Source organism: Symphalangus syndactylus, chromosome 6, assembly GCF_028878055.3.
Source record: "Symphalangus syndactylus isolate Jambi chromosome 6, NHGRI_mSymSyn1-v2.1_pri, whole genome shotgun sequence".
In the NCBI taxonomy this organism is placed as follows: Eukaryota; Metazoa; Chordata; class Mammalia; order Primates; family Hylobatidae; genus Symphalangus; species Symphalangus syndactylus.
This window is the reverse complement of record NC_072428.2, coordinates 51,535,892-51,558,799: the sequence shown is the minus strand read 5'-3', so window position 1 is coordinate 51,558,799 and position 22,908 is coordinate 51,535,892. Positions and strand designations below refer to the sequence as shown.

General features: G+C 40.5%; 1 protein-coding gene across 1 annotated transcript; it reads right to left on the bottom strand.

Moving 5' to 3' along the window:
* Window positions 1-12,657: 12,657 nt before the first annotated feature.
* Window positions 12,658-13,608, bottom strand: LOC129484542 (olfactory receptor 52M1-like). The gene has a single exon (XM_055282720.1). It carries the CDS (start codon window positions 13,606-13,608, stop codon window positions 12,658-12,660), a length of 951 nt encoding a protein of 316 aa, XP_055138695.1.
* Between the last annotated feature and the right edge of the window lie 9,300 nt (window positions 13,609-22,908).

Below are 22,908 nucleotides of genomic sequence, written 5' to 3'. Positions count from 1 at the left end.
GCTGTCTGGGAAAGTCTGTCTCTCTTCATTTCCAAAGGACACCTTTCTGGGTAAATGCTGCCTCATTAGCCTTTTTTCCCTTCAGCCCTTTGAGTATGTTGTCTGGCCTATAATGTTTCTGTTGAGAAATCCACTATTAGACTTATAGAACTCCCTGATAGGTGACTTTTCTCTTGCTGTTTTTCAGGATATTCTCCTTGTCTTTGATTATGATATGCCTTGATGTCTTGTTTAGATTGAATCTTATTTAAAACCTTTTACCTTCTTGTACCTGGATATTTATATATTTTCCCAGATTGGGAAGTTTTTACCTATTTTTTAAATTAAGCTTTCTGTCCTTTTCTCCTCTTCTTGTTCTGCCTGAACTCCTATAATTCAAGAATTAGCTCTCTTGGTATTGTCCCATAAATTCCATAGGCTTTTTACCTTTTTCTCCTTTGTTTTCAAATTTTCTTCTGCTTGATCAATTCTGCTGTTGATTCTATTTGATGTTTTTTCATTTTTGTTGTATTGCTTAGCTCCGGAATTTTAAAAGTTTCATTTGTTACATTTGTCTTCCTAGTTTTTTTTTTTGAATTATTTCTCTATTTTCTTGAGTCTAAGATTTTTTAAAACAATTATTTTGAATTCTTTATCAAGTAGTTCATAGATCTCCATTTTTGGGGATCAGCTACTAGGAAATCATGTTCTTTTTATGGTGATGGCTTTGCTTTTCAGGTTTCTGTCTTACATTGTCTTCTCATTTGGTGGAGTAGTCATCTCTTCCAGACTTTATAGACTGGTTTTGGTGGGGAAGACTTTCCCTTAAAAAGAAGGGTGAAGGCACTGGCTGGATGGGGATCAGTGGTTTTGGCACTGAAGATGGCACGTCGGTATAGTCTCCACGCAGCTCTGTCTGCTGAGATCATGTTAACTAAAATTGCAGGGATCCTCAGTGGCCAACCCTGTGGATGTCTGCAGAAGCAGTGAGGGCTATTGGGGTGTCTTTTGTGGCAGTGACTGCTGGAGTCCTTCAAATCCTTTTCTCCCCTCAGGGAAGTTATTGCTGAGGGGATCCCTCTTAGCGTGGGGTACAACTTGCAGGCCTGCTTGAGTTGGCAATGGCACCCATGTCTGGTGAGTAGTGCTCATGGAGGCCTGAAGTATGGCATGCATAGAAGGACCATAGCTTTGGGCCTGGGGTGGTAATGGCACCAGGACCTGGGGTTCAGGCACTCATACGGTTAAATTGGTAATGATATGTGAAGTGTGGGTGCTTGTGACGCAGCCATGGATGGGAGCACAGTTGTGCATAAAGCTACAATGGATCTGGGGTCTAGCTCTCTATGGGTACATGCTGAGACCTTAGCTCTGGGTGCAAATTGCTCTGGTGTCTGAGGCATGGGCCTACATTGTGCAGCCTTGGATCTAGGACTGGAGCACAGGCTAGCTATTTCTTAGTGGTAGCTGAGCTGGTGTCTCAAGTGTTGGCATGCACAGAGAGACTTTGGCTTCAGGGTCTGGGTGTGAATTAGCTTGCTGTGGTGATGGATCTGGTGTCAGAGGCATGGGTAGGCACAATGCAGCCACAGAGCCAGGATCTGGAATGTGAGCACTTGCAGAGTGGCCATGGCTTGGGACCCGGGGGCACATGCAGTATGGGGAGAAGTGGTAGCTCTAGTCCTGGAGTGGCACAACGGCAGCCACTTTTTGGTGTGTGTACAGCTGTGTCTCCCTCTCTGGGCTTCTCCAGTATGAATGGTCATTGATTGCCTAAGTTGAAGAAGATGCTGGTTTCTTTTTCAGAGCAGACCACACTGGGAACCACAGTGGTTCCTGCCCCATGGCTGGTACAATCACCCCTGTCTTCTTTGTTTGTAGCCACCTCAGGTATGCCCTTCTCATCAGTGATCCTTTGTGTGGATATTCTCTACTTTTGCTCCACTGTGTTGCTGCAGATTCTTAAATTGGCTCTTGAGGCCCCCCAGGGTTATTTTGATTTGTGGATAGCTCTCTATTTGTTGTGTGGGTAGGTATACGTGGGGAAATGAAGGCTGGCATCTTCTACTCTGCCTGTTATCTTCTATTCTGCCATTGTGATGACATCCAGTATTATTTTAAGATGTCAATATTTACTATAATCCAGGAATTGTATTAAAATTATTTAATCTGATAAAAATTGAGTTGTAAACTTAAAATGATTTTAAAAACTATACATCTCTTCATGCACTTAAGGAGTTCATGGCAAATGTTGGAGGATCTCTCTAAAGAACATGTTCAGCCCTGGTGTTTGATCTGAAACTTCCAGAATGGGAAAGATTTAGATGATCCTATTATCAGTCTACAAATATTTTAAGAAACTCTTCACCCCCACTTTAGGACTTTAGTGTTTTCAGTTTCAGTCCTTCTTGAGGTTAAGCAGTAACTGAGGATCTAATATTGTATGCAAAACAGTGAAAATATTTGATTGTTAATAATTGCCAAGTCTGTTGCCAAGCATTTGGCTTAGGCTGTTGGTAGAACAGATAGCTATCTATGGCTCTAAGACTTTTTTTTTTTCCTGAAGCCTCAAGACAGTAACATCCTAATTGTATCAAGATATAAACTCCATGGGTGATATACAATTTAACTGTCTTATCCATTCAAACTTCAGTCATTCAAATATTTATTAGGCCTTAAATTTATGGGGCTTAAATATATCAAAGATGGAATTCTTGTGCTCAAGGATTACAGGATGAGAGCAACAGGACAGGAGACCAAGTGTGAAGGACCAGCACCAAGTATCTTCATTGTCTCCTCTCTCCAAACCCAATTCTTAACAGCCCAGTGCTGCCAGAATTCCCATCTCATACGCTTAGTTATGGCCTGATTTTATGATGACTGATTCAGAGTTTTCTGAGGACTTAGTCGGAAGTCTAACTGCAGTCTATTTGGTGACTGATGTCTTGCTGCTTCTAGTCTCCTGACTCTAGCTGACCTATGTTTCTAAGCTTTTGCTATTCCCAGCAGTATCACCCACAGAAAAGGGAGTGTGTAGATACAAGAATCTGAAGATGACATCTGTATCCATCATGATCAGAAAGTACCCAGGTTAGTATCTGACCAAAGGAAAAAAGTTCAATAACTGCTGTCATTGACACTAAATCCCTAAATTTTCTGAATGGCATGTTACTGTTTCCCTCTAGTTCTAGCTTGTAACCTCAGGTATAGATAGTGCTCCAATGCCATAGATCCTCTCCCCAGTGTAGAACAGTTTTCTGGGTGGCCCTGGACTGACCTGGTTCTCCCCTTGTTTTTAGTTCTAAAGAATTATAGAATGTGCAGGGAATACAACATCCTGAGATACGAAAGAACTGGATGGAACAGACTGGCTCTGACTTTAGTTCTCCCTAGAAACAGGATGTCTTTCAATGTTTTAGCCCAGGATGTCATGTTGCCTCAGGAACAAAACCCAGAGGGGGCTGCTTTCTAGGGTCCCTCAGGTGTGGTTCAAATGTGGCACACACCCAGATGAAACTCAACCTATCCTGGTCAGCTTTGCTGAGCCTTGGGGGACCAGCTTGACATGAATTCTAGGCCTCTATTGCCCTTTGCTGCCTACCTGTAAATAATAAATCTGCTTCATGTAAATTGTGTGGGTGTTCTGTCTCATAAGCCTCTGACAAGCTGGTAACCATTGCATGGTGAAACTACTTCACACCCAGAGCCTTGTGCTGTAATACCCCTAAGGTTCTACATATTAGCTTTTAACCTCTATTTTAGGTCATAACTTTTGTTCTGGTCCCAGAGTAAAACATTTCTATATGCCTTGTTCTTTCCTATACTTTCCTTGATATGCCAGACATCAGATGTAATGGTAATTGAGCTGAAGTGTTTCAAGTAGAAATAAGACTTCTCAAATAAGAAGCAACACAAGGTGTGGGGTCAAACTGGAACAAAGTCTAAGAATGCAGGAGTATAGGCTTGTAGGTAAGGGTGGGCTTTACTTGAACAAACATTCTCTTTAGAAATGGCCTGGCAGCTTTTGCCCATTCAGTATGATGTTGACTGTTGGTTTGTCACATATGGCTCTATTTTGAGGTGTGCGCCTTCAGTACTTAGAGTTTTTAACATGAAGAGATGTTGAATTTTATCAAAAGCCTTTTCTGCATCTATTGAGATAATCATGTGGTTTTTGTCTTTAGTTTTGTTTATGTGATGAATCACATACTGAATGGGCAAAAGCTGGAAGCTTTCCGCTTGAAAACTGGCACAAGACAAGGATGCCTTCTTTCACCATGCCTATTCAACATAGAAGTTCTGGCCAGAGCAATCAGGCAAGAGAAAGAAAAAAAGGGCATACAAATAGGAACAGAGAAAGCCAAACTATCCCTGTTTGCAGATGACATGATTCTATACCTAGAAAACCCCATTGTCTCAATCCCAAAGCTTATTAAGCTGATAAGCAACTTCAAAGTCTCAGGATGCAAAAGAAATGTGCAAAAATGCTAGCATTCCTATATGCCAGTCAAGCCAGGGGCCAAATCATGAACTCACTCCCATTCACAATTGCCACAAACAAGGATAAAATGCCTAGGAATACAGCTAAGAAGGGAAGTGAAAGATCTCTTCAAGGAAAACTCCAAACCGCTGCTTAAAGTAATCACAGATGACACAAATGGAAAAACATTCCACACTTATGGATAGGAAGAATCAATATTGTGAAAATGGCCATACTACCCAAAGCAATCTATATATTCAATGCTATTCCCATTAAACTACCATTGGCATTCTTCACAGAAGTAGAAAAAACTATTAGGTTGGTGAAAAAGTAACTGGGGTTTTTGCAAATATTTTCAATAGCAAAAACCATAACTACTTTTGCACCAACCTAATATTTTAAAATTTATGTGGCACCAAATAAGAGCCCAAATAGCCAAGGCAATCCTCAGCAAAAACAAAGCTGCAGGCATTATGCTACCCAACTTCAAACTATACTACAGGGCTACAGTAATCAAAACAGCATGTTACTGGTACAAAAACAGACACATAGAGCAATGAAACAGGATAGAGAACTCAGAAATAAGGCTGCACACCTACAACGATCTGATCTCCAACAAACCTGACAAAAACAAGCAATGAAGAAAGGATTTAATAAGTGGTGCTGGGAGAACAAGTTGAAACTGGATTCCTTCTTTATGCCTTATACAAAAATTAACTCAAGATGGGAATTGAACAATGAGAACACTTGGACACGGGAAGGGGAACATCACACACGAGGGCCTGTTGTGGGGTGGGGGAGGGGGGAGGGATAGCTTTAGGAGATATACCTAATGTAAATGACAAGTTAATGGGTACAGCACACCAACATGGCACATGTATACATATGTAACAAACCTGCACGTTGTGCATATGTACCCTAGAACTTAAAGTACAATAAAAAATATATATGTATTAAAAACAAACAAAAAAAATCCCCAAAACTATAAAAACCCTGGAATATAACCAATACAATACCATTCAGGACATAGGCATGGGCAAAGATTTCATGATAAAGATGCCAAAAGCAATTGCAGCAAAAACAAAAATTGATAAATGGGACCTAATTAAACTAAAGATCTTCTGCACAGCAAAAGAAACTATCAGAGTAAACAGACAACCTACAGAGTGGGAGAAAGTTTTTTGCAAACTATGCATCTGACAAAGGTCTAATAGCCAGCATCTATAAGGAACTTAAGTTTACAAGAAAAAAAAAAAAAATCAAGAAGCCGGCAAAAAGACGTGAACAGACACTTCTCAAAAGAAGATATATGCGGCCAATAAACATATGAAAACAAGCTCAACATCACTGATTATTAGAGAAATGCAAATTAAAACCACAATGAGATACCATGGCAGTCAGATGGCTATTATTAAAAAGTCAAGAAATAACAGATGCTGGCAAGTTTGTGGAGAAAAAGGGAACACTTATACACTGTTGATGGGAGTATAAATTGGTTCAACGATTGTGGAAGACAGAGTGGCAATTCCTCAAAGACCTAGAGACAGAAATATCATTCAACCCAGCAACCTCATTACTGAGTGTATACCCAAAGGAATATAAATCATTCTGTTACAAAGACACACGTATGTATATGTTTACTGCATCACTATTCACAATAGCAAAGACATGGAATCAACCTAAATGCCCATCAATGATAGACTGGATAAAGAAAATGTGGTGCATATATACCATGGAATACTCTGCAGCCATAAAAAAGAAAAAAGTCATGTGCTTTGCAAGGACATGGATAGAGCTGGAGGCCATTATTCTCAGCAAATTAATGTAGGAACAAAAAGCCAAATACTGCATGTTCCCACTTATAAGTGGGAGCTAAATGATGAGAACACATGGACACATAGAGAATACCACATATGGGGCCTACCAGAGGGTAGGAGGAAGGGGAGGATCAAGAAAAATGATACCAGGCTTAATGAAATAGTCTGTACAACAAAGCACCATGACACACGTTTACTTATGTAACAAACCTGCGCATCCTCCACATGTACCCACGAACTTAAAAGTTAAATAGCTCCTACTTCCTTTTAAACAGGATAGAATTCTTGGTCCAGTTTTTCCTGTAGAAATATCAACTTAAAAGAAAACATGAGAAGATCACCTGTGTTTTAGGGTTTATGGTATCTTACCCCTCTCTCCAATTCCTCTGGTCATGAAAGAATGCCATGCATGAGAGCGTTTAGCTCTTGTTCCTGAAAATATTCTCCTTGATTGTTTGCTTTGTCATGGGAAGTTGGCAGCTTGACATAAGCTTGTTTCTGCTTCTCACTCCTCACCATTGTTCAAGGCTAAGGGCACCTAAATAAAGAGCATGATTGACTAATTTGGCTGATTACCAAAGTATTTAGGTTCATAAGAGTGATAAAGTGAAGCAGCAGCCTCAGTCCGCAACATCTGCCCATGCAATTATGCTTTAGAGACTGTGGAGGTTGCCATGCCTGAACACATCTAAGCAGCAGGAGATAGGTAAAAATAGGAGTGAGGAGGCTTAAGTGCAGCAGAGGCTCCAGTGTAGAAAGATGAGGGGAATGTATAGTCTATAATGAGGCTATCTAAAAATGGTTTATTCTCAAGTGGTAGCTCAACAATGAGGCAATTTCTGTGGTTCTTCAGTTCTTCAAGATAATAATCATAAAAGATTTATAAATAATCCCATTTCTATGGAACATTGAATCCAAGAGGAGAAAGCAGCCTTTAGAAGCAAGCTATCCTAGCACTGTGGATAGATGTCATTCTTACTGCCAAAATGATTGGGCAAGATGACATAAGGAATCATTAAAGAAAGAAAATGAATTTATGCCTCCACTAAAAAGTTTTATAGAGTAGTGCTGAGTAGATTTTCCTTCCTGCCTTTGATTGGTAGGAGTGGGTACGTAGAGAAGTCTGATGTATCAAGCTTCTTAGCATTGATTAAAGAGGCAGAAATACTATGAATGATATGAAATATAAGGCTTATTATAGGTATGAGATCTTAGGTCAGCAGGGCTAACAGTCAGGAAGAAAACCTGAATGTGAATTGACAGAAAGTAAGAATTAAACAGCAGCCAGGATGGACTGGAATATACAAGGATAGCCTAGAGTCTATTTCTGTCCTTCATTATTTCAAACTTTTCAAAAGGAGCTGGTACCATTTACCATAGAGCTGCACAAGTCTAGTCTAGCACTTGGAGAAACAGAAGAAAGGGATTTAAACAACAGATGATGCCCCAAACCAATGAGGTGAACCTGCAATCAATGATAAGGAGCATGAGCTGCAGCAGTACCAGATGCTCTATGCTGACCTTCAGAGAATGGTTGCTGCTTCATTTCTGCCTTCTGGTATCACAAAACTATATTTTGTGGCCAGCCTAGCCAGGAACCACAGAGGGAAAGGAAGTCTGGGTAATGTGGTTCCAGCTTGGTCAAGATGACATAGTACAAAGCCCCTATGGCATTAAACACATCTGAGAAGTCTCAGCTAAATGGAGAATAATAGTGGCTCCTCTAAGTAAAGGTCCATCAGCCCACCTATTTTCTCTATCATATATCTAATTATCTTTCTAATTTAGCTATTGCAAAGGGTGAAATTTATCCCCTTTCCCTCATACTTGTATCCCTTGAAAGGTTATGTATCTATTATTCACATTCATCTTTATCCCACTTGTTTCACCAATGAGCACTGAGACAGGAAGTAATATTCTTACAGAAAGATGCTCATTCCAACTCATCATTGCTGGTAATATAATTGGACACTTGGGCTAGTGTCGATTTGTTCCATGTGAACTTACTTTCTCTAGTTGCTGAAGACAAAAGTAGTCAAACATATTTCCTAAAAAGGAGATTAGTCTATTTTAAAACACTGAAGACATAATACTGGTTTGTGTTGGTCAGGCAGTATTTCCAGAAGGTCATATCCCTCAGATTTAGGCTTTTATTCTCAGATTTTCTGCAGAGGCATTTCTCAGGGCCAATACCTGAACTTCTAGAGTACAGCCAGAGAAAGCCCTGACAGCCAGGGCTTCTTACTAAGCCTCTCTAGCAGGACACAGGCTACTATGCCATGAATATAACTTTGAGGCTTGCAAATGATAGAAAGGAAAAAACGGTTCTCCAAAAGCCTCCATTCTGACTGACCAAGTATTCAGGAATGGCAGGACAGTGCATAATTTGTGAAGGATGGTCACATTAAACTATGGAGACAAAGATGAATATCCCAAATAATTCCCTAGGGAATTATTTTCATTTCTTCTGTGACCACTTCTACTCTGTCTGCAAATTCTGGACTCACCATTTACTTCAGGGAGATGTCAAATCAGGTCAGAGAACAAATACATCCAATTCTTATCTTTTTAGTTCAAAAGTCTTGATCACAAAATACAGAAAAAGACTTCTATAAGGATCTAAAGTGGTAGAATAGGTTTTTCTTCCTGGCTTCATATTAGGTTAAGCACAAAAGATCCTCTGGTGCCTGGCAGTAGAGGAGACATTCGTTGGGATCAGCACACCCCCAATACCCTCAAGCTGAGGCTCCCAAGACTCCCAGTGCTGTGGGGTGAATTCTGAGTGCTCCTGGGACACAGCGAGATGAGGAGCTTGGCTGAGAGCAAGAATGATCATACTGGCCAGTTTGCACAGAGTCCTGCAGTCAGGATGAAGGATGGGTTCCAGACAGATGTGGACCAGCTGGTCTCTTCCAAGATCCTATGACTGATTTCAGTGGATCAACAATACCAGAGAATCCAGGAGGTCAGTGCCCACAGGTCATGATGTGAAGCAGCACCATATGTTACAGCACAAGACACATCTGGCTTAAAGGCCAGACAAGGAACAGCAAGCAGAAGGCATTCCTCTTTTGTGTGACTTCCATTGTGACAATTTTGTAAAAGCCCATTTCATCCTCTACTGCAGTTTTAAATCTAACACAGGAAGGTGATAGAAAAACTCCTGGGGGTGTTTTGAAAATTGTATCAGAATGAATTATAAACTGGAATCGACTAAGATCAATGTTAATTGGATTTGGTAGAATGTGGCTGTCGTCTATGACTCATTTTATGTTTATTCAAAGACCCATTCTGGCTGATGTAGAAAAATCTGAAGGCAATTATAGTTTTACATAACTGGATCTGTGACTATAAGTTTTGTGCTTGTTATACAAGGAATTGTCTAGGGGTATTTTGTTTTTACTAACACAGAGCTGATTAGGTGGGTATAACTCTAGTTGAAAAGCCTCAGATGTACATGAGTGGGTGCCAGGCAGCCAAGGGGAGCAGAGAAAAGCTGGCTCTGTTTATACAACTTTCTGCAGAGAAGCAAATGGAGGGAGCTTTCTAAAGCCAAGGCCAGTACATTCATAAGTCATGATGAGAACATTCTCTGGCCTTTCCTGGAACTTGTTCCAGCTACTTTTCTCACATTATCACCACCTCCAACCCCCCAGAGCCTTTTAGTGTATGGTAAGTATTAAGAGGCATGTTTTTATTCTTTATGTGCCAGGCACTATAGAAGCATTTTACATGATCACATCCTTATAAAAAATCTGTAAGGGGCTGCCATTAGTTTCATTTTCAAGAGGAAACTGAGGCTTACATTATACAACATGTCTGGTCTGACAGATACTGTTTCAGGTCCATCTCTGCTCTTTGATTTCAGAGCAGAGGTTCTTAGCCACCTGTTAAGAACATAAAATCACAATAATGCCTCCCCTCTCAACTGTCTCCCAATCTTTGCTTTTTTCCGTGAAGACCTGCAGACTCAAAAGGGGCTGATGGTATTGTATTTTATTTCCACTTTAAGTGTTAGTGATGGGAAAGAAACATTTGTGTGACAGGGAAATGTGACATTGGCTTTGAATAAGAGATTCAATTGTTGGACTTATTTGTCTCATCTTTATAATATGCATTCTCCAGTGTATATTCCCTTCCATCCTGTTTTGAGATAACCCCTTCACCATGAAGAGGCCTACCCATGACTACTGCTGACAGTGGGATTCAATGCTGTAATGTACTTCAGCTCATACCCCAAGTATGATAGAACTTGTGATGAGTGGTTGTCCCTGGATAGACTAGTAGCATACATACAAGTGATATTTTCTTTATCTGCTATCATTCAACACCATGTGAAGACACTAGAGATGACTGGTATTTGGTCTTGGTCTGTGATAGACCCAGCAGATCATCCAGGGAAAAATACTTTGATGTGGGTTTTCTAAGGTTATTCTTTCAGGAAGTTTTTAGTATAATACTAATCCTACTAGTTTTAATTAAGGCCAGGTTTTAAGAGCCCCACACTATATACACACTCTGCTTTACATGGTATAAAAAGATTTTAGGCATTATGCCAAAGATATCCTGTGACAAAAGTTCCTGGTCACTTTCCTCAGCACTGGTGCTACTGTTGGACTTGAATATCATCTTCTCCAATGCCTGGACTTACGATTAGGAGATCATCTGTAAAATAAGTTTCGGCTCAGACTTTTATTTGGAGTTGAGGAAAAGATACTAATCAGTAGATTACATTTGGCACTAAAGTTATGTTCATAGAAGCCTATATTCTCTCAATAGTTAGATTCAGACATTGGACTGCAGAGACCCTGATAAATATGGAGGAACGACCACCTCTTATTGTCAAGATGATAGAGAAAATTAAATAAAATGTGACTCAACTTGATCCTGGAGAATTAGGCATAGATTGAGGACATAGAAATTTAGAACTAGTCAGGGGTTCAGGGGTTTAGGCTAAACTTTAGAAAAGAGCTCATGCAATTACAGTTTCCTGCATTTTTGGCGGGGGCAGGGGTGGGTGTTGTGGGAGTGATATGAAGTTTATATGTTAGCTCTGGTTTGATTACGGGCTTCTTTAGAATTTTGTCTTTAAAAATACTAAAGCAACTTATTTTTAACCTAAGATCAGTCACTTTAGCCTTCTTAGATGTTATTGTTTGTAAATGTAGTTAAATGATTTAAGATTGGAAACATCTGAGAACTAAGATGTACATAATCCTAGTTCTGGATCATTAGGATTGGGAGTGACTGCTTCATTCTACTTGTCTGCTTGTCATGCATTGCCACAAAATTCCTGCAGGTTTCTGGCCTGAAGTAGTCCTCATTACAGAACCTTTGTGATCAGTGAATAATGAAAGTGGTCAGATCATAATTCAGAAGTAGCAACAAGAATTATCCAGTGAGATCTGGAAGCATTTCAAAGTTTACATGCACCACAGGGCCTCCATCTATTCTCATCACCTTTGGCTTATCAGTTACCCCAACCCCCTTCACAGTCCCATTACCTTCTTCCCTCTACGCCATTTCGTTATTTTGGTGTGGCTCCTGTCTACCAGATATGCCAATCTCAGGGCCTCTGAAATGGAATCTTCTAATGCCCTTCTCTGTTTAGTCTTCCCTGCTCTCAGCTAACCCTATTATTAGGAGATACAGAATGTTGCAAACTCATCTGTCTGTTTAAATGGGGCAGGACTTGGTTTGAGGATTCTAATTCCTGTGCATGCCAAGGTCTCACTCCGAGTCCTATTAAGATTTCTCATACTTATTTTTATGCTCAACTGAAGGCCTTTTCTGGGGCAAGCCGAAAGGTTGGAAAGGCTTGTCAACACAGTTGAGATTTTCCAGACCTTTACTAACAGAATTTGTAAACTGCCCAAGATGTTAGAACATAATTCTGCCTTCTAGAAATTCTGCTTTCTAACATTCTACAAAGAGGAATGAAGTTTTATAGCAAAAAAGTAAAGGATAAAAATTTTACTTTCTGTGGCCTGTATGCTTATGTTGCTTAATTTTATAGTCAAACAGGGAATTGTAGTACAAAAACTCATGCCCTGATTTTCTTCACTTTCAGATATTAGGTCTATACTGTATAGAAAATCCATGATCAAAGAGAATAGACTTTAGGATTGCTCTTAGACTCTTATCCTCAAAGTTCAGGTAGGACCCAGACATCTCATGGGCTTCCCCAGTCAGAGCTGTCAGAGCTTTGTCCTGTCATGACTAAGTATTTATATGCCCCGTAAGAAAAGATAACTATTGAGTACTGAGCTTAATACCTGGGTGATGAAATAATCTGTACAACATATCCCTGTGACATGAGTTTACTTATGTAAGAAATCTTTACATGTACCCCTGAACCTAAAATAAAAAGATATAGAACAGTCACCTGGTTTGAGTCCTTGCCTTAATATGGAGAAGAGTCTCTTGGATCTGCTTGGTGCGGACAGCATAAACAATTGGGTTGAGGATAGGTGGGATGAGGAGGTAAAGGTTGGCCAAAAGGATATGGATATGGGGAGGCACACGATGGCCAAAGCGGTGTGTGAGAGAGGAAACAGCAATGGGGATGTAGAAGACGAGGATGGCACAGATGTGAGAGCCACATGTCCCTAAGGTTTTAAGCCTGGCTTCAGAGGTGGCCAAGCCCATTACAGCCCTGAAAATCATCACATAGGAGGCAGTGATGGCCAGTGAATCCAGGGTTAATACCAGGAAGCCAATCCCCATTCCATATAAGTTATTGACCCTTGTGTCACCACATGCCAAGGTGACCACAGCCATGTGCTCACAGTAGGAATGGGCAATGATTTGGGTCTGGTAAAGGGGCAACCTCAGGTGAATCATTAGGGGCAGAGGTCCAATGTAGATTACCCCCCGGAGGAGGGCAGCCAGCCCCAAACGACCCACCACAGCATGGGTGAGCAACGAGGTATGGTGCAGTGGGTCACAGATGGCCACGTAGCGATCAAAAGCCATGGCAAGGAAGATGCCTGACTCAACAGTGGCAAAGCAATGAATGAAGAACATCTGGGCCAAACAGGCATTCACACCAATGTTGTGGGCACCAAACCAGAAGATGGCCAGTAGTTTGGGCATGGTAGAGGTTGACAGGACCAAGTCAATGACAGCCAACATGCACAGGAAGAAGTACATGGGCTGGTGCAGGCTGTGCTCCATCCTTACCACTGCCAGGATGGTCATGTTCCCCAGCACAGCTACCAGGTACATGGAGCCAAAGGGGATGGAGAGCCAGATGTGCAGGGATTCCAGGCCAGGGATGCCAGTGAGCCGGAAAGAGGTAGGCATGGAGCAGGCATTATTAGGGGTTAACATATTCAGGGATCTGGGGTGTCCAGGAGACAGGAGCTCTTTTAGATTTTTACTCTTGTGAGTGATACTGCTTCTGGGGACTGTAGACTAGACTTAAATTTCCATCCAGGGTGACTGGTGGTGCCTATAATAAAGAAGAATTCTGAATGCCAAGTTGAAAAATCATTTTGTTTTATAAAATAAATTATCTGTAATGATACCTACTGTTAATGACCCGTAATTATGCTCATGATTTTTACTAAATCGCCCTACCACATGTAAAAATCCCCAACATAATGCATCCCCTTTTAACTCATAATTTTACCCCAAGGAACTTTTTCTGCAGGAAAAAATACAAGAATTCTACATGTAACAGTTAAATGTAAATCCATGTATCATGTTTAGGCAGTGCCTGCATATGCTTCTCTTATCACTGATCAATAGCAACACTAATAACATACTGATTAGATGTTTAAAACTAATTTTTACTAATGAAAAGTTGTAATAATGTGCTCACAAATAAAGCATTGTTTAAATTCTAGTACCTCCATTCACTGAATTAGATTATATTGATATTTTTAAAGATAAGCACTTCCTGGTATAATGTTCACATCATAGTATAATAAGTTAGGAAATAGCAGGAGGCCGATTAAACTATGGTTTAATTGTATTAAAGTGTATGCACGTGAGAGAGAAACACATACCCTTAAATAGAAAAGGGTCTAGGAAGATTTGGACCCAGCTTGTCTGTTGATTTTGGGTGGATGAGATTTGCGGTTTTTTCTATTATGCCTTTAAAAATGATTAAGAGCTTTAAAAATAAGGTTATAAAATATCAAAACCTGCTAAAAATATAAAGAGAAAATTTGCTATGGTAAATGTATTAAGGAAGCACATTACCTTTTCTCTGAATGGGTTTAATATTGGTTTGTTCAGATTGTCAAATCTAGTTAATCAAAGATATTTAGCACAGGACTCTTTTTTTTTTTTTTTTGCTCTGTCACCAGGCCAGAGTGCAGTAGTGCGATCTTGGCTCACTGCAACCTCTGCCTCCTGGGTTCAAGTGATTCTCCTGCCTCAGCCTCCCAAGTAGCTTGGACTACAGACACATGCCACCACACCCAGCTAACTTTTATATTTTCAGTAGAGACAGGGTTTCACCATGTTGGCCAGGATGGTCTTGATTTCTTGACCTCATGATCCACTCACATTTAAAGTTGCCCAGACTTGATGGTTAAACAAAATGAAAACATATGAGTTTTTAAGAATGTTTATTCTAAGGACAGGGTCTATTAAGTTTTCCTGGCAAGAATCTTGATATCACCTATAATTTGAGATAATAGAAGAAATACACCTTTGGGCAAATTTTACTAGATATTTTGTCCATCTAATAGGGATTTAAAAAGGATGGACTGATATAAGACAGTCAGCAAGACCCTTAGGCCCAACCACATCCTTCTTGGCTTCCTTGTGAGGAGACAGGAAGATCACTTTATAAAATCCTTGCCTATTTTTTGCCCTCTGTCCTCTAAATGCTTCTAAAAGTCTAGCAAGGAAATCCTATTGTTCATATCCTCAGGGTTCAGAATCAGAGGGTCTGACATGTCCTCTGTCTCAGGCCTGCCCTCCTGACCATTCTTACCATTAGTCAGCAAGTCTCATGACACCACACATTTTTGCTAATTTTCACCACCTCTTTGGTCTTTACCTAGGGAAATTTTATATCCTTCGAGGCCCTTATCCCAGATCACCCTTCTTTGGTATCTCTAGTCTATACCAGAGTGGGTGGATAACGGGGAAGAGATGCCATAGTCGCCCCATTATCCCAAATTGTCCCAAACAAGCCCATGCACATTTCAATTTATCTAAAATGTAAATAGCAATTACACTTCCGTAGCAAATAAGCATAAGAAACGTTCCTGTGCAGACTCATGGCTCCTTAATTCAGGCTCCAAGATTCAGTTTATGCTTTTATGAGTTAACATTTGGTCAGGCATTGACTGAGTGCTAAATAGAAATATGAAAATTTTGTGAACTTAATGGTTCATGAGTTTTTCCATGTTAACTGATCCTTTAGTGACTAATTCTTCAGTATGTAAATAAGTTATAATGCACGTAAAGTCATTTCCTCTGGGTTCGGAAGTAAGGTTGCTCTGGATTCATTGGATAAAATGGGAAAGAAAAGGAGGTCCTGGAAGGCAGCCCCACACAGCTGCTCAGGGCACCGGACTTGCCACTAACAAGCCAGATTTCTCTTCCAGACTTTCATCTTACCCTAGGCAAATTGCTTAACCTATTGCAGCCTCCCTTTTACTTATATGTGAAGTGGGGAGAATATTGCAAAGGATAAGTATATAGAACAAATGAGTGTGAAGCTCTTGGCACATGACAGCAGCTGCCCTTCCCTGAATTCTTGCTGTTTAATATGGGAATAGACTAAAATTTACATTTTATATATTGCAGTGATTTCCTTGTGTTTGTTACATAAGACATCTTAGATTAGAACATGTTGCAAAAGTGTAGGAATTGTATTGATGGAACAGGGATCCAAGATGAACATTAGTGAATGTGCAATTTTATATATAAGATGAGAATACCTAACATCTTCTCTAAAATTGTGGTGGACCATTATCCTAAAGCAGAAAGGAACCCAATTACTCAATGTGAGGGTAAGTCAACACAATGGCTACTCATCACAAAAAGTGTCCAGAGAAAGCTGGGACAAGCGAAAGTTGAACATACTGTTATTGTGTGTGTATGTGTGTATATATATATATATATATATAGCTTATTGGCATCTTAAATGGTGGTCTGAACTGAAATATTTTGTGTCAGCCCACTTGAAGGCATCGTTACCTGGACACTGGTGACATACCCTGGGAGAGGCATTTTGATGGTGAGTCCAAGGATTTTGAAAGATTGTTATTGTGACAAGCACGGATTAGATTAGGTTCAAATACTAACTATACTGTTTCTGGCTCCATGACATTAGGCAATGTATTCATTTTGTTTTCTGGTCTGTATAAAGCAGGGGAGCAATAGCTACCTTGGAGTTGTTTCATGTATTAAATGAGCTGTTTGCAAATATGTGTATGTATATACAGAGAAAGCCAAGGTTTACGATGCCTGGCCTCTGAACGGGTGCTGTGTTCTTTTTACCTGCTCTTCCTCCTTGTTCTTTGACCCCTTCCACAGGATACAGACAGTGCTATTTCATATGACCTTTGACTTTATTTTTTCCCATGGTGTGATTAGCGTCTTTAACGTGGATACAGTCAATTGAAGAGACCTGCCAATAGTATGAGAATGTCAGGAGAGAAGGCTGCCTTACTGTGAAGAGGAAGACAAGACTGATCAGGCAGAAATAGTCCAATCTTCTCTCCTGTTCTGAAGAAGTACTAGGCAACCAAGCCTTCCACCTTGGGGCTTCTCTTCTCCTTTGATTCAATCTCAGACAGTTTATACTCAACTTATTTTCTCTACTTTTGACTAGATCTGTGAGGAAGGATCTAGATGGACCAAAAGCAAATATAGTTTCTGAAACTTGGAGATTGCTTCCAATAACTTTGGCCCCTTCTCTGCAATGTACTTACCCACTGGGGTATTGTCTGTAGAGCTCTGGGTTCTGTTTCTCAACAGTGGTCATCTCTTGTGTGGGTGCTGGAACAAATTTGACTGTCAAGGGGAGGCCATGCCGCTGATCTCTTCAATTTCTTCTGTGCTTTTTTTTTTTTTAGGTTCTGAAAACAGCCAGTTACTTCCCAAGGGTTGCACAGAGAAGGCTGCACACTTCCATCTGGACATTTAGTTACCCTCTTGAGAACAGTCTCCACTCCACCCATCACATTCTACCTCCAGGGACTGGAACACAGACTTATTCCCACCTCCCCGCTTCTGGGCTCTTGGCGGGCCCCAGGTCTCTGACAATCCTCCTCTGGACCAGAGGTACTCAAGGATGCCAAGAGGGATATTGAGAGAGTTCACCAAGGGAAAAAAAAAAAAAAAAAAAAAAAAGGTGCGACAAAACCCCTTGGGTATTGGCCTAACCAATATAAACACTTTTCTTTGGTTAAATCATTGCTATCATCAAAAAATCTTAATATAAAAATCTAGGCTATACAAAGAAGAAAATTACTTAAATACCAATGTTGTTCACATTGTAAATTTGCATTCTACTATTTTTTAAAAGTTGTTTTTGCTTAAAAATATGTATAATCACAAGTTGAAATAATTTATGTCTATTTCTGTGGTTATTTTACCTACACCTCCCAGTCTATCATTGATGGGCATTTGGGTTGGTTCATGTCTTTGCTATTTTAAATAGTGCTGCAAATAGATTTATATTCCTTTGGGTATATACCTAGTAATGGGATTCCTGAGTCAAAAGTTGTTTCTGGTTCTAGATACTTGAGGAATTGCCACACTGTCTTCCACAATGGTTGAACTAATTTACATTCCCACTAGCAGTGTAAAAGTGTTCCTATTTCTCCACAGCCTCGCCAGCATCTATTATTTGACTTTAAAACTGTCTATTCATGTCTTTGCCTACTTTAAGTTCCAGGATAAAAGTGCAAAATATATAGGATTGTTACATAGGTATACATGTGTCATGGTGGTTTGCTGCACCCTATCTACCCATCACTTAGTTTTTAGCTCTGCATGCATTAGCTGTTTGTCCTACTTGTCTCCCTTCTCACCCCCCACCCTCCAACTGGCCCCGGTGTGTGTTCTTCCCCTTGCAGTGTCCATGTGTTCTCATTGTTCAACTCTTACTTATGAGTGAGATGAGGTGCTTTTCTCTTCCTGTGTTTGCTGAGGATGATGGCTTCCAGCTTCATCCCATGTCCCTGCAAGGACATGATCTCATTCCTTTTATGGATGCATAGTATTCCATGGTGTACATGTACCACATTTTCTTTATCTAGTCTATCATTCTTGGTGTTTCTGTGGGATGTTTTAAAAATAAACTAACATTTATATTAGCAGACCGAGTAAAGCAGTTTGCTCTCTAATGTGGGTAGACCTCTTCCAATGAGCTGAAGCCCTAACTACACAAAAAGGCTGACCCTCCCTTATCAGAGAATCCTTATTACCTGACAGCCTTCAAAAACTGGAACATCAGCTTTTTTCCTTCCTTGGAACTCAAACTGAAACACTGACTATTCCTGGGTCTTAAGCCTGTTGGTCTTCAGACTAGAACTAAATTATTGACTGTCCTAGGTCTTCAGTTTGGCAACTTATCCTGTGGAACTTAGGATTTGTCAGCCTCCATAATTATGTTAGCCAATTCTTTATAATGTATCTTTTTATATATACTCATCCTGTTGGTTCTGTTTCTCTGCAGAACCCTGACTAGTATGATGAACTTCAGTTATCAAACATTGCTGATGGAATCAATTTCCCTAATTTTTGTGGGATTTAAATAGCTATATATGTCAGGCTTTTAAAGTAATATAATTTATTGTCATTAATTGCTTTTGTGCTTCTATGTTTTTTTTGAAGATTTTTCATGATTTATTGTGCTGATAACAGACAAATACAAGCAAACTGGCAAGTCCATCTATATCTGGAGATTCACTCATTTGTAAAGCAAAAGTATGATTATTTCAGATGAGATACCAGGCCAGTCTTCATATTGCAATCAAATCTCTAAATTGGATGAGTTACTCTGTCATTGCAAAGTGGCAGTGCTGTTATTTCCTTTACTAACTTTTCATCTAGGAAGCATTCTGCAAAGTCAACAGTACAATTATCTCTCAGCTAGTATGTGTACTTCTCCAGCCAGGGGTGCATAACTAACCCTGTAAGATGATTTGTACTTCTCCGTTAAATATCCTAGAGAAGTCACATCAATTTAGAATTCCAAAGTTAAGATTTGACTTAAATTGAGATAGCTGGCATCATTTTATCTTCCCTGAAATTAATATGTTTGTCTCAAGTTGTAATATGAGAGAACAAATGGCATTAGGTATACTGTGTGTGGAAAAGTTGTTCTCTTTCCCCAATATACTATGTTCATGCTACAATGTGAGTCTTGGGGTGAAGCCAAAAGTTGAGTTGTATAGCAAGGATGAAAGAGCACCCCCAAGATATACTTGCAATCTAGAATTTGAGGGGATGCAAGGGTATTGAGAGATGTTTGTTTTTAGTCACAATGGCCACTTTGAAGTTCTCTGGGGACAGAGTTTCTGATACCTCATAGGTTGCTTTTCTGTGCGATATTCCTGGGCAAGAAACTTGTAAACTGTGCTTTCTTGTTGTCACCGCTCCCTGTATTTCCAGAGTAATCCCCAGAATTCTAATGTATTCCAATTTTCCAATGCAAGATGGGTACAAAGATGACTAAATCAATATGAACAAGGAAAGAAGGTTCAGAATCCAGAGGAATTAGACATTCCAGGATACCTCTTCAGCCTCAGGACCTGGACAGTAATAGGTCAGCTGAGTCTGGTTAGGATTAAAAAATAATGTTAAACCAGTCCTGTCTTTAAGGGTATGTGATCTGTAGCCATGTTGTTTGTATTCAAGTTTTGACTTTTTATTTTTAAAAGTAAGTTTGGAGCAGATTAAAGAACAAAAAACAAGACCCAACCATGTTGTCTACAAGAAGTCTGCTTTAAATATAAAGACACAGATTAAAAGCATAGTATCTCTTTTCCATCCTTTTGCTAATAATGAAAAGCAAGCTGGGAGAGTTCTTTCCAGGAGGCAGAGCAAAATAGAATAGAAGGCACCACCAATAGTCCCTACCACGAGGACACCAATTTAGCAACTATCTACACACACAAGAAGCACCTTCATAATAACAAAAAAAAAATCAAGTGAGCACTCATAGTACCTGGTTTTAACTTTGTATCACTGAAAGAAGGACTAAAGAGGTAGAAAAAAAGTCTTAAAGTGCTGAAGCCACCCCCAACTTCCTCTAGCAGTGGCAGTGTGGTGAGCATCTCTAGGTGCTGTGGGAGGGAGAACTCAGCAATTGTGAGGCAATGAACTCAGTGCTGTCCTGTTAGAGCAGACAGGACAATCATCCCAGACTCAGTTGGTGCCCATCCACAGAGGAAACACTTAAACCATCCCTAGACAGAGGAGAATCACCAATCCCAACAGTTAGAACATGAGTTCATGCAAACCTCGCCACTGAGGGCTAAAGTGCTCTGGGGATCTAAACTTGAAAGGCAGTCTAGGCCATGAGAACTGCAACTATAAGATGAGTGCTAGTGTGGAACTGGGCCTAGAGACAGATGGGGGGAGCACATGGCCTACTGAGACACAAGCCAGGGTTGCTAACAGTGCTTGCATCACTCCTCTCCCCCAGGCTGCACAGCTCACAGAGATAAGAGACCGCCCTTCTTTCGGTTTGGAGAGGAAAGAAAAAAAGGGTGGGGAGGACTGTTTTGCATTCTGGATACCAGCTCAGCCACAGTAGAATAGGATACTGGTCAGAGTCATAAGGCCTTAGCTCCTAGATGACATTTTTAGATATACCCTGGGCCAGAAGGGAGCCTGCTACCTTAAAGGAACCAGTCCTGGCAGCATTTATCACCTGCTAACTGAGGAGCCCTTGGGCCCTGAATAAACAGCAGCAATACCCAGGTACTACGTCAAGGGACTTTGAACCTCTGAGACATGCTGGCTTCGGGTAAGACTCAGCCCATTACCAGCTGTGGTAGCTATGGGGCAAAACTCCCACTTGAGAAAAGCAGAGGGTAAAATAAAGCATGCCAGCTCAGGCATGGTGGGAGGGGGTAGAGTAACCAAGTAGGCTCTTGGGGTCCCCAATTTCAGGACTTGACTGAGATGGCATTTCTGGACCTGTCCTGGGCCAGAGGGGAGCCCACTGCCCTGAAGGGCAAGTCCCAGGCCAGGCAGCTTTCACCACAAGCTGACTTAAGAGCCCTGGGTCCTAAAGGGAACACTGGTAGTGGTCTGACAGCACTTTCCATGGGCCTAAGGTGGTGGTAGCCATGAGGTGAGGCTCCTTTGCCTTTGGAAAGGGGAGAGAAAGGTGGGAAGGACTGCATCTTCTGTTTTTGGTGCCAGCTCGGTTGCAGTACAATTAGAACACCGGATAGACTAAGGTTTTTGACTCTAGTCCCTGACTCTTGGACAGCAACTCTGGACCCACCTAGGGCATCTTGCTTCCCTGAAGGGAAGGAGACAAGTCTGTCTTGCTTTACCAACCCACTGTAGAGGCCAAGGACCTTAAATAAACATAGGTAGTAGCCAAGGAGTGGTTATAGCAGGCCTTGGGCAAGACCGAGTGCTGTACCAGCTTCAGTTCTCATTATAGTTGCGGTAGACACAAGAATGCTTGTGTCACTCAACTGCAAGCTTTACTTGGCTCAGAAAAGGCAGAGGTTGTAGAGAGCTGAGATCACACCACTGCACTCCAGCCTGGGTGACAGAGCAAGACGTTTTTGAAAAGATCAACAAAATTGATAGACTGCTAGCAAGATTAATAAAGAAGAAAAGAGAAGAATCAAATAGATGCAATAAAAAATGATAAAGGGGATATCACCACTGATCCCACAGACATACAAACTACCATCAGAGAATACTATAAACACCTCTATGCAAATAAGCTAGAAAATCTAGAAGAAATGGATAAATTCCTAGACACATATACTCTCCCAAGACTAAGCCAGGAAGAAGTTGAATCCCTGAATAGACCAATAACAGGCTCTGAAATTGAGACAATAATAGCCTACCAACCAAAAAAAGTCCAGGACCAGACGGATTCACAGCCGAATTCTACCAGAGGTACAAGGAGGAACTGGTACCATTCCTTCTGAAACTATTCCAATCAATAGAAAAACAGGGAATCCTCCCTAACTCATTTTATGAGGTCAGCATCATCCTGATACCAAAGCCTGGCAGAGACACAACAAAAAAAAGAATTTTAGACCAATATCCCTGATGAACATCAATGTGAAAATCGTCAATAAAATACTGGCAAACCGAATCCAGCAGCACGTCAAAAAGCTTATCCACCATGATCAAGTGGGCTTCATCCCTGGGATGCAAGGTTGGTTCAACATATGCAAATCAATAAATGTAATCCATCACATAAATGGAACCAAAGACAAAAACCACATGATTATCTCAATAGATGCAGAAAAGGCCTTTGACAAAATTCAACAGTCCTTCATGCTAAAAACTCAATAAACTAGGTATCGATGGAACGTATCTCAAAATAAGCTGTTTATGACAAACCCACAGCCAATGTCATACTGAATAGGCAAAAACTGGAAGCATTCCCTTTGAAAACTGGCACAAGAGAGGCATGTCCTCTCTCACCACTCCTATTTCAACATAGTGTTG